The sequence below is a fragment of the Porites lutea genome, chromosome 4 (assembly GCF_958299795.1).
Source record: "Porites lutea chromosome 4, jaPorLute2.1, whole genome shotgun sequence".
Lineage (NCBI taxonomy): Eukaryota > Metazoa > Cnidaria > Anthozoa > Scleractinia > Poritidae > Porites > Porites lutea.
The window spans coordinates 42,040,999-42,059,622 of record NC_133204.1 but is presented as its reverse complement, the minus strand read 5'-3'; the positions used below and the strand labels follow the sequence as shown (position 1 = coordinate 42,059,622).

Sequence of the window (18,624 nt, the reverse complement as noted above, 5' to 3'; positions counted from 1 at the left end):
CCACGCAGGCTAGAGTAAATAATGCCGGGTTTGACATCCATGTGACAGTCCCATATATATAGTCTGAACAAAAGATCATGGCTTCATGGAGAGATCACAATAAAATATGAAAATACAATCTTTATTGTATTATCTTTAAAAATCTTCCGTTGAAAAAAGTTACTGTGGCAATGATGACTATTCTCAGCCTCGCTTTTTTTGTACTTTTTGTACTGCTAAAGTTCATGCAAGGTGACAACGTCCGAGAACGCGAAATCAGGAGGGGGCGGGGAAGGGGGCTTCACCATGGCATGATGTCACGTGATTCCTGAGCTGCTGTTGATTGGTTGTAGCTTGGTAGGATGTCTCGTGATTATCACATTGCTCTAAGCACTACAAATTTGCATACTTTCTTCCCGGTTCGCAACCAGTGAGAAGATCTACAGCAGTAAGAATAATTTGAAAATGGCCCCTACATTGGCGGTTTTTGTACTTCTTGTAGCTTCGGGTAAGTCTTTGTAACGCCTCAAAACGCTCTTATACAAAACTCTTTCACCTAGAAAGTGAAATTTTCCTCTAAGCCGCGTGATTTCGCTTCCTTCTGCATGCAGCTTTGTGGCAAAACCTTTGACATATAAAGCGAGTGGTAGGTTTTAGGGCAAACTTCCAACTAAAGAAATTTTACTTTCCTTAAGATTCGCTAACATACGTTTTGTAAATAGTCCTCGTAACGTAAAAAGTTCTCTACGTTTTTTAAAAACTACAAAGATTCTCATATTATATTATTTTAAACTGATATGGAGTTATTTTTCATCTAGCTTGGATAGCACCTTTCAGCTGCCACACGAAACTCAAGAAATATTTTCGAAACGTTATATGTTTGAGCGATCCGCTTCAGCTTATATCGATGAAATTTTTTTTCTCCTTCTTCTTGTTCTTTAGAAAAAGAAAAGTGTAGCTGCCCCCGCCTTTTTTTTCAGTCAGCTAACTTTCTTCTGTTTTTTTAAAGCTAGTGGTTTTCATGTTTGGAAGGAACCATAAGCGGAAGAAATGTTATGTACATGTATGTTTTAGGTCAAAATGAAACCCAGGTCAAATTGGTTTCAACAAGAAGGTTGATTCTCAATTTTTTTAAATATTAAGTTTCCCAAAAATTACAGGGTTTTTCTGCAGTCAAATGTTAGTTTCATAGTCCAGGTTTGACATTGGTGCAGGGTGCTCCAAAACAGGATTTTCGCTAAGAATTCTAGTGGCGGGAGAAAGGTGTAACTCTACAGGAGAATATTGTGAAAGAGGCTCCATGTCTGAATAGAAAATAGTCATTGGCTATCACACGTTAGCTGGAGAATTCCGAGCAGAAAACGAAGAATTCTCCGATCTCTGATGCCTAATGAACATCCCGCAAAACCCATCTCCAATCGTCCAGGACAGGTAGAAATTTAGCTTGGACATGCAAACCTTTGACATGAATTGTCCGTGGAACAAGCACATTTTTAATCAGAAAAATATGGATACAGTTGAAAATTGACTTCAAATTACTGTAGAATAATATTACTTCTGTTAAGACGTAACTCATTCCCAGACTCAAACTTTGCGTTGATAATAGCGCAATCACAAAAAGTTGAGAAACAACAGTGCTATTGATATATCTTTTCTTGTGTGGTTTTGATTTTAAAATCTTTTGACATTTTGTAACTGTTCCTGGAATATCTAAAACTCCCAACAAAAGATAAGAAAGAAATCCTTCAAAAAGCAGATTCTAGAGTGCATGACAAGGTAAATTTTTCAGAATGGCAAGTTGACTGGCCTTGGTTACTAGAAGATAGTGCTGTTTCCTTTACTATATTTAATTTGGTTTACCTCGGGTTGGTTGGAGGTATTTGACGGGTAACAATGAGTTTGGGTATGTACAACCTTAACAGTACTGGCCCAGGTGGCGAGTGTTTGAAAAATTAAACTTCCAATGCTGCTTATCCACTTTAAAATCATGCTCATTGCTTAGACTTTGCCCCTCTTCATAATAATGACCTTATTTCAACAGTTAGTACTCAAGCTACTTTATAGTGCTGCAGTTTTGTGGGGGCAACTGTCATTTGCAGGTTAAATTGTGAACATGCAGGGCCAAAGTCTACTTCAAAGATTGAAAAACAGCAACTGTTATTATTAGCAGATAATAGTCATAGGACTTCAGCGTGACTAGTGATGAAGGGATAGTTAAATATACAATCAACTCTCTCTTAGTAAACAGATGCATCTTAATAATAGACTCCAAAAATGAATATCCAATGAGTTGTTTCCTATCATTGACCCCCCACAAGGTGGACACCTCTGAAATGAACACTTATTTGACTTAATTTTTTAGAATTGGAATTCTGTCTTTCTTCTTCAAGCCCTCCAGACCAGTGCTGACTATATTCTAAATCACCGTGTGCCTAAACTGTGTAGTTACTTTCCTGCTCTATGCCCTGTAAAACCATCTTGTAAGATGCTACACTTGCAACTGCTACGGGGCCATAACATTAGTTTATAAATTACTTGTCATTATGTGCATAAATTTTGGGCTGTCTGGGCACTCTTGGAAAAATGAGAAAAACAAAAACAGAGTAATGAAATTTGAGGTTTCAAAGAGTTCCGTGACAGTTTTAAATTTTGCATTTGATGTCCTTTTTTCAGTTGCTGCAACCCCCTTGGGACAAAGCAAATGCTCCTGGGGTCCATCTTATTGGTGCCAGAGCTACAAACAAGCTGTTGAGTGTAAAGCATTGGAGCATTGCCGCAGCAAAGTGTGGGCTGTCAAAGATGATGTAATTATTATTTTGTTAATAGCTGTACAGATAATGTTATAGCTACATTAAGCATCTTGGCCGAATGCTCGGCAAAGAGCAATTATGGGTAGAAAGTGAGTTTGATCCAAAGTTTTAAAAAAAGAACAGTCTTGTTATTCCATATCTGTGTTAACTGGGCTGGTTGGAGGAAGTTTCATCTCAGGATAAAGAAGAAAATTATTGTATTTCTGTTTTAAATTAAAGAGTTACAGTAATTACTGGCATATTACTTTACTGTGAGGAGCAAGCCAAGAAGGTGTGTGATGTCTAAACTGCAATTAGCAGTGTATGTACCGTTTATTTAGTGGTTTTGTGCTTTGCTCTGCTTGTCTTATTATGAAATGGTCATAAAACACCCTTTTCTAAGACTGGCAACTAAAGAACTAGTGCATTTTGACTTTTGAAATGATTAGTTGGCTGTAAAGAAACCTGTTTTACCTCAAGGTGGTCCTTGGTCAAATTTTTTTACCTTCTTAAAAGTTGCAGTATGTTATTAACCTTGATGATACAGTTGACTCCTGATAACTCAAACCCTCGCTAACTCGAACCTCGTCCTAACTCGAACCAAAATTGATTTTCCCTTGATTTCCTTCCTACATTTACTGTAATTTTACCCTCAGTAACTAGAACCCTCAATGACTCGAACCTCCTGCTAACTTGAAGTAAATTTTGTTTCCCTTCAGCTCATTTCTATACATTTTTACCCTTGATAACTCGAACCATGTTATCAGTGCGTGACAAGTCGGGGAAAAAACGTGTACTGAAGTCCAAAATATTGAATTAATTTAAAAACAACCGAGTCAATTCTTTGTCTTTATTTTTTTGTCACTCCAGTTCAAATTCAGTGTCCATTCCTGTATACTTTGTTGCTTAATTGCCTTTCCTTCCCATCTGTTTGCTTGTTTCCGTACTTCCAGTGATTTGCTTCAAACTCCCGATAACTTAACCTTTTTTCGATTTCCCTTAAAGGTTCAAGTTATCGGGAGTCAACTGTGCTTATGACATTTTCATTTCGTGCAAAACGTGGCAGCACTATATAGCTAGTTGGCCTTGCTAGACTTATTTAATTACAGATTCATCACAATTTTGTAAGAATGCCAAGCCTTTCTATTTTTTTCATTTTAGACTGCATGCGAGATCTGTGAACTGGTCATACCTCAAATCAAAGAATTCTTATCACAAAATGCCACCCAGGTAACTGTTTTAGTCTATTTACTTTCACTTTTCATATTTAGTTAAAGTGTAATTGTAAATAACTTAATGGTGTTTTCATTTCCTGCAATACAGAGATTATAAGACAATGTATGTTTATTCAACAGTTTATTTTGTATCTAATTGCAGGAAGAGGTAATATCTGTGTTGGAGAAAACTTGTGATGACCTTGGACCTGAACTTTCAGGAATGGTAATCGAGTATCTTACCATGTTTAACTAATCTTTAACCCTTTCTCCCAAGTCAAGATCGCATTATGGTGGCACTATTATTAAGTCAGTCAAACTTTTAAATTTGTGGATAAAATCCATGGGTGTTGCCTATTTATTAAAGCAACCTCTTTGGGCGAACATTTGCACAGTGCTATTTACTTCTTTGGATTTTAGAAATTCACTGTTAAGATTGAAAGGGTTGAAATGGTGCTGGACCTAAGTTAGGATATTTGCGATAATTTTATAACCAAGGTGGTCCCTCTTTGCTGCACACATGATCATCATATATAAAGCTGGTCTTGCGGGTCTAGATGCGCCCATGTTGAGGTCTTTGTACATGCTATTATCTTTTTAGTTATACCCATTTGTAAATGAGACCTGCAACTTGTTAGATTTATAACAATGACAGTATATGTACATGTACCTTGACACGTGCAGTGTGGAACAAGGGTGTATTAGTGGCAAGAGCACTCAGCAGTGAGATCCGCTTTTAATTCCCTGATGCAACCCCACATGTGGTTTTAGTTTGTTGTTAGTTCTCTCCTTTGTGTTCAGAGGTTTCTTTCTGGGTAATCCAAATTTTTCAAAACATCTCATTTTTGCTATTTTGAATACATAGTGTTTCATGACTTATAATTTTTTGTTAATAAATTAACACATAGAGCAGGTACATCATAGTTGTACATAACTGATTATTTTTGTTGTTGTTTATTTTTTTTAGTGCAAGTCTCTGGTAGATCAATATGAGCCTGTGATAATGAAAAATCTTCTTGCCCTGATGGTGAGTTTTATCACTGAGAATATTTAAAGGGTTCAGGGCATAAGTACTTACAGGCCCATGCTATGACTCAATCCAGATTTGATGATGATTGTAAACAGAAACCCACAATAACTGAATGAAGGGCCCAGGTACGCAGAAAGTGTGTAAGTGATTCTAATCCACAAATCATTTTTGGAAGACATGCTCAATATAACGTTGCTGTGAGTCTGAAAACGGAACTCACATGTCAAATTGTAATTATCATCAGCACTTCACAAATGTGACCTTCTCCAGGGAAACGTACCCTGATGCAAAAACTAAACGGGAAAAAACTAATGGCTAATGAACGGCTTGTTAGTGGCTCTTCAAAGCATTTTATCGGGTGAGCGAAAATTTCTAACGGCTTTGGAAAGCATTTGAACGGATTGATTTTCCAAACGGTTTGCTTAACGTGTAGACTAAACAACATGCTCTTTGTGATTTTAAGTAATCTCTCTATCTGTTTGTCTCAAATCAATGCATTGTCAGGCTTGAGGCTTGAACCTTAAGAATTAGGTGTAATGATGAACAAAACTTACCGTGGCTCATGCTTCAAACTTCTGAGCAGCGAACAAAATTCTAACAACTTCTCTCAACTCAAACGACTTTTTCTAATGCCTTGAATGGTTTTCCTAATGCTTTTAACGGCAGGTTAAAAAATTGTAACAGTTTTTCAAACCCCTTCAATGATTTCCAAAACTGGTTTAACGCTTATCTAATGAGTTGTAAACGCTTTTAGCCGTTAAACGGAAAAGCAATAGTTTATGTTTTCCCGGAAAGGTCACAAATATGTCAGAAGCCATCTTCATGAAGTCCTTAAGGACCTTGGTTCTTAAGAGAGTGGTGAGAAAACTTGCTTTCCATTGATGTAGCAAGGGTTTGGATCCTGGCCCGGGTAACAGTCTTAAAAGAGGTTTTTATCCGGGCTCTCCATTTTTTCCCTCTCCTCAAAACCAACATTTCTAAATTCCAGTTTGATCCAGACTATTACAAATATGTGACCCTTCACGCGAAAAGGGGGCTTATGGATTTCACCGAAAACCGGGAAATTTTTTCACGGTCACGGTGCGTGAATTGGACTTTTCACGGCGTGAATTCAAAATTTCACGCCGTGTTCACTCTCTGGTGAAAAAATTTCACTGTCGGCGTGAAACTAGCATGCCGTGAAAGATAGAGTGAAAACTTTCACGCCGTGAATATAGGAGTGAAAATTTTCACGCCGTGAAATCGATTGGGGTGATGAAAGAAACTTCACGCTATGAAATCTTACCTGCGTTTTTTCCGCGTCTTAAGGGCCTCTTCATATGAGCCCGGTTGACCGGGCTGGCTCGGTTACCGGGATGAATTTTGCCTTGGGTTCATATGAGAAATATCAGCCCGGTTTCCGAGATGAGAAAAGGCCAAAGATCTTGGGGACGAGTTCTGGCGCCAAATTCGGGAAACAAAACAAACATAGCGAAACACAAAAATGTTAACTTTCGGGCCTATCTTAGCATCGGTAACTCTTAAAGCTGTATCACTACAGTTAAATGGGATGCTTATGATGTGGAAAATACAGCAGGCAATGCAAGACTATGCCGTCCGGACCGCCAGAATGCTTTGAAAGAAACCATTTGTGCGGAGGAGCGTTGCGTGACGACACAAAAAACGGCGGTGTAGCAGACTATTTTGGTACCACGCAGTCTGACATTAATTAAGTTGATAGCGTATACGCAGACATTTTTTTCTGTATCTTCGTTATTTGCTTGTAAAAGAGAGCTAAATCAGATATCTTATAGGGATAAAAACTTACAAGCTCCGTTTAAAAAGATTACATTTTGGTAAAAATACTCGAAAAATACACTGACTTATTTATACCCGATAAAACATAAATATTTGCAAATTCGTGACTCAATAAGTCGTGATTTCGCTTTTCTTTCGTAACTTGAACTACTCAGTTCACACTTCCCCTGCATGAGTTGTTTAGACAAACTTTTCGTGACAAATTTAACACTGCATAATTTCAAAAAACTAATGATTAGTTTTTGAAATTATTATTTCATTTTTGTCATCAACGAAACGAAACACGACGGAAATAATTTATAACGTTGCGTGTTCCTAGAAAGAAACGCAATAAACCAATTATTACAAATATCAAAAGTCTGACATTTGATACAGATAAGTGCATCGATTTCATGCAGAATATCACTTAAATAGAAATTCTGGTTATTGCTTCCTTTTTTTCTTTTTACTGTTTAGTTTAGTGTCGCGTTTTCTCCAACTTTTTATTGTCAAATTGCTGGTTGCGTGTTTTTGTAAGCTGATAACATTCACATTAGCCGAAGACTACAGAGTCGTTAATTTTTTTCTCTCAAGGATTATATTTCATGGCGTGAACTTTTCACGGTGTGAAATGTTTCACGGCGTGAAAAATTTTCACTCTGGCAATGACTTTTTCACGGCGTGAAACATTTCACTCTGGCCGTGACTTTTTTCACGCCGTGTTCACGGCGTGAAGGAGAAATTTCACTCACATTCCAATAATATTTTTCCATTTCACGCCTTGGAGCGTGAAAATAGCTCCAGCGTGAAATTTAGATAAGCCACCTTTTCGCGTGAAGGGTCACATATAGAGCTGGTTTATGGATGCCCTACCAATGATATAATTTTTTTATTTTCCATATAATTTTATTGAATTTTATGGTATGATATTTTTCTCCTTTATTTTTAGGCGGATCCCCAGCAAGCCTGCACAGCTTTGGGGCTTTGCCAATCCAAGCAGAAGAAGGTCATTGCTGCGAAACTTATCATGAGTACTTTACCGCTGGCGAAAAACTTCCTGTCTTCAAAACCTAAAAAAGCCATCCTCAAGTCAAAGCCTTACAAGGCTTCTCCTCTGTGCGTGCTCTGCGAGTTTGTGATGACTGAACTCAAGACCTTGCTTAGCGAAAATGCAACACAAGTAATTATAAATTTTGTTTTGAATAAAAACAAAAATATTGATTGGTTATTTTTGATTATTTTTAATGAGGCATTTTCTGTTGTTCCCACCTGTGCAAATTTCTTCATAGGTGTCATAAAATAGGATATAAACTTGCCAACCCAGTTTTAGATGTTACAAGTCAAATATGCTGACCTCAGGTTAAAATGTTTAACCTTAGTAGGTTGATTCTTAATTTCCTTTGTGTCCTATAGCTAGAAAACAAAGGAAATTGAGAATCAACCTACAATAGATTTAAGCTAATTATTAGCTTAAATCAAAATTAACCTGCAACTAAGACAACTTCTATGGTCAATGATGTCATGGGCATTACCCCCCTGAGATTGACGGCAATTAAAAACTACCTTCACACAGCATAATTTGTACCTAAAAAGGGCAACTTTGTTCTCACTTCATTTTGCAAAAATGGAATGTGTGTTGTAGTGAATAATTTTCATCAGTTGTTTCCTTTTAACTGGGACCATGATGTGCAAGATGAGTTGGAAAAGTCCTTATTTTGCTTTTAATAAATATATTTCTTGAATAATATTATCGCATGTTTTAGTTCTAGAGTCACCCTCACCCATACCCTAACACCTGGTTAAACCTTTTGCCTAGTTTAAAAGATTTAGTAGTTAAAATTGAAATGTACTGCTACACAAAAAAACTTCATTACCTAATGGGGACAAACAGGTCTTCTTAAATTTAGACTAGTGCAGCATGGACTGTTTCTTTAGGCGTTAAATTTCAGAGATTTTAAACATGAGTAATAATGAGATGTTTCGTGGCTCTTAGGAGCCACAGATTTGTCATTCATAAGACTGGCACGCGTTTACTTTCTTGTTCAATTTGCAAAGTCAATAATGTGCTTTATTTTGTTTATTTTGCAGGAAGAAATAAAGGAGGCGTTGGAAGAGGTTTGCAGTTTGCTTCCTTCCACTATACAAAGTGAGGTAAATGTATGAAAGATTTATTTTTGGTTGTGTGGTTTTGTTTTTCATGGTTTTCTTCTGCACCATCTGATTTATCTTAGTTAATCACTTTTTTGCTCAATATGTTGTAGATTTTAGTTCATGTAGTTACTAGTTGATATGTTTCATAAATATTAGTACAGTTCAGTTTTTGTGGAGGAATTGAGTATTTTTTGCAGCATAAGGGTAATTCAGCTTTTGGCCTGCCATGCTGATTCCAGTGAACATCCCTATTTATCTACCCCACCTCCCCCATTTGTTATTAGTGAATTTCTATAACAGGATGGGAGAAGAAAGAAGATGGCAAACCTTGTGTGACAAGCATGACAATAATTTGTTGAAAAAAAATTCACCTTCCTTTAAACAGATCTTTTTGTAAAAGACCAGAAAATATTAAGTGTTGATTATGACAAAACACGCAAGTTATAGCCCTATCATGTTCCTTTGCCATCCTCTTTTCTCCTGCTGTCTTGTTGTGTAAACTCACTTTTGCATAATGAGGCCCTCTTGGGGAAGTAAGTATGTCCCTTGTTTGAATTTGAATTTCAATGATATATCCCTGTCAGTATTTAATACATCTGTATGTGGTTTATCGCTTAAGGTATCTGCACAGGCAAATTTTGCACATTTTTGCATCATTTTTAGTGGTTGTTTTATGGATAATATCTATATGTCACTACATTGACAGTGTTCCTCAGTTCTTGAGGAACTAGAATATATCAAAATAAACTATGTTATGTCACCCAAAAGGTGTTAATTTAATTACCCCCTAGGGTGGCACGGAAAGAGAAAAATCAAAATTTCAGAAGAATCCTTAGAGTTATTGTTAAAAAAGAAATGTAACACAAATAAGGACGTAAGATAGAATAATTCTGTGTTTGACCACGACACAGCTCCAATTAATCCAGCCTCTAGGGCACAATTTGCTATTTTGTAATTTGACCCATATTTTGCATCAATAACTCAGCGGTACGGCAATTCTAACCTTTAGTCAAACACAGATCTGTTCATTAACATGCTGTTTGTGTATTTGCCAAATTTCACGAAGTAATAATGATCCATTCCTCCAAAAAACTGGTTCCCGTAAGTCAAGGTAAATCGGTCACGCGGTAATTAACGCTTTTCCAGTGTGAAAAAGCTTATTTTCTTCTCAAAATCAACTGTTTTTCCTCGATACTACCATCACAGACCTTCTTGCCCGCCATTTTGAATCACCGCTGTGTAAAATGCTCGTGGAAGCCTAAGAAAATGCCAAATGACCTCTCTATAGCCCCCTTGGATTTTGATACGTGACCAGTTGCTAGGTGTGACTCATTTCCGGAAGATGCGTTACTCAGTGTCAGTTTTAATGCAGTGAAGCGCGCCGAAGTATGAAGATTGAAGAAGAGTTTTATTCAAAATTGAAAAGAATTGCTTCTGTAAAGTGAAAGAAATTGGCAGAAAAACAGACCAGAGGATTAGGGGCCAAGAAAACGTTTTACTCTCCTGGCAAAATTGTCAGAAAATATCAGGTGAGAAGACATACCGATGTAATGTAAATTTAAAACAATAATAAGCCCTGGAAAACGGAGTGTATTTCAAGAACATAACAAATTTTGACAAGAAGCAAGTAATATTAGTCATCACAGCTCTAATAGAAGCAAGAAAAATCAAGTTGGACACACAGCGGCTGTAGTTTGTCAATGAATCCAAGCAGTGAATAGATTTTGTTCAGCGCATCAATAGAACTTGATGCTGGAAAGAGGAGTCAAATTGCGCTCCTGCCGTCCTTTTCCTTAGTAACGGAAATGAAAATTTTTCTTTAACTTCCGGTAAATCAGTCAACTTTTGAGTAGATTTTCTCTTAAATGCCAAGGTATATTCAAAAAAGAACACCAGATATGCATATTACATCATCTGAACTTACTGTAGAAAGATTTTGAGGGCAAAATAAAATGTTGAAAATTTGCCTGTGCAAATACCTTAACAGGGTCTCTATAATTTAATGTAGTGGCAGACCTCAGGAGACAGATAACAACTCTTAGAGAAAAAGGGGGTGAAAATTAGTTGATAATCGGTAAACTGGATTAGCAGAAAAGAGAAATAGAGGTCATGATGAGGACAAGTCATCGATGCTAGAAATGGAGGGGGAGGTGATTACAAGTTAACAATGCTGTCACTTCTTGAAAATGCCATTCAGATAGAAAAGATGTGTTATAGGAAGGGTTTCCTTGATAACTGCGCCATAATACTGTGTTCTTTTTCTCCACAGTGCAAACAATTTGTGGAGCAGTATGAACAAGCCATTATTGAAATCCTGGTTCAAGAACTTGATCCATCCATGGTTTGTACAGCTCTTAACCTTTGTGCATCAAAGAAACACCAGAAAGGTAAAGGATGGCAATGTTCTGTCATTAAAATGACGAGCCACCTGAGATAAAGCTGTGATGATATGATGATTTAAACACTTTGTACTCTGTCTTAAATCTGAAGGGTCCCAGATTGAGGCCTTGTCCTTGAAGTTTTTTAAAAGATTTTTATGTCTGTTATCTGTAGAAATAGGGAAGACTTTATAGGAAGATTTTGTTTAGATTTTCCGTTGTATGGAATTGTTTTTATTATCAAACAGCCTACACTGGTCTATGTAATCAAACATAGCTAAGACATAGACTATCCAACACAGTAAAGACGGTAATGACATTGACATTAAGGTTGTAGTGGTGAAATTATTACTCAAATCCTCGATTTATCACGATTATGACCTTTTGGTTCGATTCATGATTCTTTGCTTCCAAGTTTCGATTTTGGTTCGATTTTTGCAGACCCTTTTCAGGGTGCCCTAAGTGAGTTATTACATTGTAAAATCAGAGTCAAGAACTCTTTAAAATGTGCCTTTTTGATTGATGAGCAAAGACGATTGCAGTTCATGCATCGTTTTGTCTTGCGTGGTTATAGCGTTGTCCTTCAACAACCCCTTGAGAATTTGCAAATAAGGCAAACCACATGCAATACGCTCTTTGTCAGGTTCTCAAACATGGCGACGAACGACTAAGCAACCGTGAATCCTCCTGTCCCTTTTACTATTCTCAAATTGAGGGTTTAGAGTTGCATGTTGTTTACATTATGCATTATATTATAAGAATTAAGAAACATTAATAATTTACGTAATCAAATTGAAATAATCAAAATCAAATGGAATCGCAGGGAACAGGAATTGTTACACCCCTAGAAGGTTATGCACTTGTGTGCTTCTACACAGAGACGCTTATCTTTATTACATGTTGTCTGTGACCTCCCTCTTCCCTGACATGTGTGGGATCATCACGCCTGCATATGTTCTTGGGTTACAGAACCTTCTAATTGCTTCAGGCCACAGAACATAGCTGAATATTGGAGATATAAGGCAATAGTTGTGTTCATCAACTGGGGTCTTGTTTTGATCTTTCAGCAATGGAGAAGCCTGTGGCTCTTGCTGTTGGAAGTAATGAGACTTGTGAAATCTGTGAAACTGTCATGACATATCTGAAGAATGCGCTTGCTGACAATGCCACCAAGGTAACTTGTAAAGCTTGGCTTTCGTTATCAGTGTTTCAATAGGCCATTTGCATGATAGCTTCATTTCACTACTACGACCAGAATCCTTCGCGTTTTTCCTTTCTTGTGCAAATTATCGCCTTTGTTAGTTAAACCTCGCTGGGATTACCAAATTTAAATGTGAAAGGAAAAACGAAAAGAATTCTGGTCTTAGAAGTAAAATGACACCATCTTGCAAATGGCCTATTCTTCCATTCAAGAGATTGATTACTGGTATATATATTTGCCAAGTTTATATTTTGATTGTTTGTTATTGTTGTTTTTTCAAGTTTTCTAAGTTAAGCTGGGGTGTAGGTAGTATAGTACCCTGTGAGCAGAGCTTTATCTCTTGCATGGTGTTTATTGTTTACAAAGTCGTTTGCATCGCTGGTCAGTCGCATTGTGCTAATAAGCAACGTTAATGACTTTGTAAATGCTAAACGCCATGCAAGAGAGAAAGCTCTGCTCGCAGGGTAGTGGAATAGGCACCATTGCACTATTAAAATATCATTGGATTCACTTGTTTGTTCTCCTTTGTTTTCTATTAGGAAGAGATCCTTAGTCTTATGAAAGCGGTTTGCAACTACTTGCCATCCCAGATTGCTTCGGAGGTAATTTTGATTTGATATCATCTACACTAACTTGTGAACTGATGAAAACAACAACTTTATTCTTTGTACAAAAATACAAAACTTGAATAGCTTGCCCCGCAAATAGCTGGAAAGCTAGTCTGGCGGGGCAAGACAAGTACATCAATAACACAATTATCTAGTAGAACAGAAACCCTAAACTATTAGAAAGCCTTGCAGATTGCAACTAAAAATAAATAAAACACAGAAGTTAAGTGATCTAATTGACACATGTTGATTCTTTGACAGGTCGTCATTCTTTAATTCTTCAATTTCATTACGCAAAGCTTGATTTTCCTTTGATTCTTTCCTGAGTGGTTTTCAGAATATGCGTTTTCAGGATAAGAGAAGAATTTGTGAATTAAGATCGGAGTGCACAAAAACACGTCTTCACAGCTCTGTGCTTACCTGGGGCTTGCTTGAAAATAAAATACAATGATTGATTAATTTGATTATTAAAACTATTTATTTGTCATTTTATTAGTGCAGTGCTATTGTCTCAGAGTATGGTGAAGCCATTCTGGATCTGATTGCCGACTCTGATCCTCACGCTTTGTGCAAGGTATCAGTATTGTTTTCTTTATCTGCACCGCAGTAGAATACTCTTTACAGCGATGGATCCAGCAGGAGTTCCAGATGTCCTTAACCCTGTCATCTCCAAAAGTGATCAAAGTCAAACTGCAATAAAACTTCCAAATTTCATTTTGTAAAAATGCTGACAAATAACACCATGTGAGAGAATTGGCAAAGAGGCTTTGTTTGTATGGTCATACCACAGGATTTCATCCAGAGACTCAAAAATTAGAACCACTGGACAAGATTCCGTCTTTCAATCTCAGCTAGGGTGAAAGGGTTAATTTTGAGATTGTACCTATCAGACTTGTTCCAGGGTATGTTTTGGAAATTGACCAAAGGTAGATTATGTTTTAATGAGTACGGAAAACAAAAAGAGAGTGCAAAAAATTCCTTCATTGCACAGAAAATTCACACTTAATCGTAGGCTGCATTATGCATCTGGGCCCAGGGCGTTTTTGCTTAGATCATGGTATGCTTCAGAGTGAAAATTTTCTGCAATCATTCTGTTTGATTACAAGGATTTTTTTTCCACACAGTCAAAGATAACTCGACCAAAACAAACATCGCAAAAAAAGATACCTTGAAACATAAAAACATTTGTAGAAAATTTCTACTTAATCTCAAGTGGCTTTACTGTTGTAACCACACCCTATGCAAAATTCATGAAGCCATCCTAAATTATGGTAATCTTAAGTAAAGTCTCACAACAATTAACAAAATGTCCAACGTATAGTACAGGACATAGGAGTTGCAGCATTTCACCTGTTTTGTAAATCTGCCGTATTGCACGCAAATTGCACGAGAAATACACGCGCGAAACACGCGTGTAAAAAAATAAACGTATAAATATTCGAGAAAATACTTGCCTTATTTACTTGTAAAATTGTACGTGCGCATATTATGGCTAAGTTAAAGAGGTCCTCTTAATTATTTCAAATCAGACAATAGTACGACAGCATAGTATAGGGAATTGTAATACACGATGTGCGAGAAAAAAAATGAAATTAGTAGAACGCTAGCAATGTCAGGTTGTTTTAAGGAAAGAGGCTGTTACAGTTGAAGGTGGATTGCCAAGCGAAAACTTAAAAATTTGTTTAACATCCATTTGGCTCATTGTAAAAAACAGAGTTAACAGATGTCATTTCATATTTACTTTTCAGGAAATCGGTCTGTGTGATTCAGCTGTTGTAAAGAAGAAGGGCGGTGACTTCTGTTTCCTTGGTGCATCATTCTGGTGTGCTAGTAAGCAGAATGCCATCAACTGCAATGTTAGTTAATCGTATACTAAATGCATGACAAACGTAGTTAATATAGTTTTGATTTAGAAGGGTGGCAAGGAGAAGGAACAACGGAACCTTTTTCCAAGTGAAGGGGCCAGGCTTGGGAGACTCCTCTTAGTAGGTCTTTTGTTTTGCAATCCCCCCCCCCTCCACCCCCCTACCAGCTTCGCTTTTCCTGAGGTGGTACTTCCTTATTATACACACCATCAAGGTATGTGTAATGCGGTACGGTTTTTGACCCTTTTTGATCTGGAATTGGGTATTGGTTCTAGCCGTTTGGGTCTGCAAAGGGTTTTTTTTGTTATTCAGTTCTTGAGTAGAGTGGTTCGGATGTGAAGTATGTTAGGGAAAAAAACATATTGTGGTCTGAAACAGGGAGATGTTTCAGTAGCATGTCAAATATTTCTGCATGAATTGGATGCCAAACCCAAAAGCAATAACAACAACAAAACTAGTGAAATTGAAGGTATAAAAAGAAGGCTTCCCTGTAGGAAATATTCTTATATTTGCGCTTTGGACATACACTTAAACAAGGAGCCCACATCACTAAAGTGATTTTAGTGAGGGCCCTGTTTCAAAGGATCACAGTAGTATTCATACTTAATTCATGACTTAATTTGGTGTGTTCTTTATCTCCCCAGGCCTTGAAACACTGCACCGAACACGTGTGGAATTAGACCAAGCCTTTTGCTTTCTCTTTTTCTACTGCCCATTGATAAACACAAAACTATTATGACAATAACGGAGAGGACTTTAGAAGCTCTAAGAGAATCTTTTGTATTAAGTTTAACTTAGTTATATTTTATTTTTCTTCGTCTTTTTTGTAGCCTATTTTCCTTTTGATGAACATTTTTTGGTCGAAAAGCTCAAAGGGACTGGCAAAATGTGTTCACTATAGCGAGGTTTTTTTTATATGTAGGTTCTGTTACAACACCGCGGCGGAAAACAACAATGGTCAACCGCGGATTACGAAAGCATTTTTTTTTGTTTTATACATTTTGCTCTAAAGTCGGTGAGTTTTCTGTAAACAGCTAGGGTATGTAAACGAACTCACTGGTGTGTTTGTTGCTTTTTTAACCTTTCATAAAATAAAAAGAAGTGATTTTTTTTAGCTCTAACATTTGTTTGTCGTGAATTTATTTCCTTGATGGGTGAAACTAGACTAACTGAATGTCTATCAACTGACTCTACTTTTCGACTTTTTTACTAGTTCTTTCTTATTGTGGGGAAGTCGAGTGCGGGGTATGTAATTTTTTTTTACAATCAGTCAGTCGATTTATTTCACAAATAGATTCCGTGTTGCCGTGCGTCAGTTCAGTAATAGACCACAGATGACTTCAAAATGTGGTAAGAACAAAAAAGTGGCACACAAGCCGCAGGCGAGTGTGTCACCGATGTCCCCACCACATTTTGACGTCTTCTGTGATCTGTTAGAGAGATTAAGCATAGCGTTTACGGCAAACGTGAATTTGTACCACTTGAGCAAGTTTTCCATTTACTTGTCGTATACTGTTCATTGCAACTACACGAAATCGGTAAATTAACTCCAATTCTGTCTATACGAATTGTTTTAAGCTGTTTTTATCTGCTCATTTCTCATTCTGAAAATTTCTCAACTTGAATCTCAAATTACCCGTCTGCCCTAAACGCGATGCTTAATCTCTCTATTACTGAACAGACGCACAACAATATGGAATCCATTTGTTTTATATACAAAGGGAACAAATGTAGTGGCGATCGACTGAGACTCCTCGAGTTCCGTTTCTTTTGCGAAACGCTTTTTAATCCTTCTTCTTCTTCTTGCTTTTCGTATTTATCTACAGCCTCGGTAAGACCAGTGTCATCCACCCAGTCGGGTAAAATAACGTCTAAATAAATAACAGAAAAACTAAAAGTTGTTAATAATGACGTCGACTGTGCATCTGGCCCCAGTTGTTCAAAAGGTGGATAGTACTACCCACTGGTTAACAACTGCATCGCTAAAGTGGAGGTTGGGTGCCTGGAGTATCCAGGGGCTTCCACTATTGGCAGCCAGCCCGTAGATTGAAATAATGCCCCCATGACCGGCACAACAGTGCAACTCAGCCATGAGCCCCCACACAAAAAGGAAAGGAACAGGCACCCGTCACACTTAAAAACATCAGTGGAGAAAAAAAAAACAGCAACAACAAGAACAAAGCCTAGGGAGAGGTTGGGGGGAGGGGGAGAAAATGGGTGGAAGAACCTCGTGGGCTGAAAAAAAAAAAACAGCACGAGGGAAAACTGGACGCGCCAGTGAATCACATGATCGATGTAGCGAGCTACTGGGCATACGCATGCCAAAAGACCGCTGACCTCAGGCACTTTAGGCGCTCTTGGTTGTCAACTTCTTTAAATTGCATTCAAATGCATATAAATCACTATCCAGTGGATAGCACAATTGGTTTCCATAATACTTATCCACTAGATATGGATTTATCAAGTGGATAGCGCTATCCATCGTTTGAACAACCGGGGCCAGTCCTCTGGTAGATCATAGCTCGGTCTCGTTCTCAGACGCCGCGATTCTTTTGGTCAGCGACGGGAATCGATCCCTGGCACAGGCTATGCACCCCGATGACAAGAGTCCGATTTTTATTCATCTAGGAGGCTTTTAGTATGGGGGGAAGGGTAGGGTTAAAGTTTGTTAACGCCTAGCTCAGTTCGGAGAGCACCCGTCTGCAGAGCGGGAGGCCGTGGGTTTAATCCCCGGCCGGACCAACAACCAGGGTCTTTCAAAAACTGTTGAGATCACGCTGGCTGTGATTTGAGTTCTTGCCTCAGTTAAGATGATCGCGTCATTGGGCAGTGACGTTAAGCCGTTGGACTTGTTTCCTTCATTCTTCTTTCATTGGTCAAAATCAAGGGGGACGTAAAAGAACCCACACTACTGTTTGAAAAGAGTAGGGGAAGTTTCCTTGGTGGTGTCGTCTACCTTTCAGGCATCATGCATCATTTATATCATAGGCTGTGACTGGGTTACCGTAAACTCATAAATGGACTGATAGCGGCTGCCTGTGGCACCCCAGCTTGTATGCTGCAGTCCGAGCTTACTGTTAACATGTAAATAGGGGGCGTCTTGTTGTCCTCTAATCTACGACATTTCATTACATTAACAAATTTTAGAATTTTAACCACCTCCATGTCTGAAGTGAGCAAAATACTCTACAATCTACCTTTTGACTTAATTCGTACAAGACCAAAGCCCTCAAATAAATCAGCCCTTTGCTCCATATTACCAGCCTTGTAGCGCATTCAGTTTGGTTTTAAGTAAAGCCTACCCCCTCTCCTAGAGGGCTTCCCAAGGTAATGAAAGTAAAATAATTCCCTTTGGGGAACCAATGTTGTTCAAAGAATGGATAACCTTTTGTTTAAATGGTACATCGAATTGCGGATTCAGGAAAAACTGTCATTGGTCTGCGTGACGTGGTAAACTTTATTAACATGAATCTGGTTGTTTTCATTTTGAATTTCACCATTTGCACATCTCCCATATAATACACCTTGTTTGCCCCCCTCCCCAAATTTTGCTTAACCCCTTGGTTTCGATTCCTCCTATAAAATTTTGAGTCCCTTCAGTAAAGGACTAAGCGCTTTGGCGCCGATCCGGGG

The 18,624-nt window shown here is 37.9% G+C and overlaps 1 protein-coding gene across 1 annotated transcript; it reads left to right on the top strand.

Moving 5' to 3' along the window:
* The first annotated feature begins 348 nt into the window (after nt 1-348).
* On the top strand, nt 349-16,112 carry LOC140933644 (prosaposin-like). Its single transcript, XM_073383250.1, has 13 exons — nt 349-487; nt 2,653-2,783; nt 3,930-3,998; nt 4,146-4,208; nt 4,950-5,009; nt 7,738-7,968; nt 8,877-8,939; nt 11,209-11,326; nt 12,385-12,491; nt 13,058-13,120; nt 13,623-13,700; nt 14,875-14,982; nt 15,636-16,112. The coding sequence occupies exons 1-13, from the start codon at nt 445-447 to the stop codon at nt 15,669-15,671; spliced, it is 1,170 nt and encodes a 389-aa protein (XP_073239351.1). The 5' UTR covers nt 349-444; the 3' UTR covers nt 15,672-16,112.
* The last annotated feature ends 2,512 nt before the right edge of the window (nt 16,113-18,624 follow it).

Bases quoted from the DNA above. Each gene is read 5' to 3' on its own strand.
- LOC140933644 (XM_073383250.1), top strand. From the start codon at position 445: ATGGCCCCTACATTGGCGGTTTTTGTACTTCTTGTAGCTTCGG. The intron at 8,940-11,208 runs GTAAATGTATGA...TTTTCTCCACAG, and splicing joins CTTCCACTATACAAAGTGAG to TGCAAACAATTTGTGGAGCA. The intron at 13,701-14,874 runs GTATCAGTATTG...TTTACTTTTCAG, and splicing joins ATCCTCACGCTTTGTGCAAG to GAAATCGGTCTGTGTGATTC.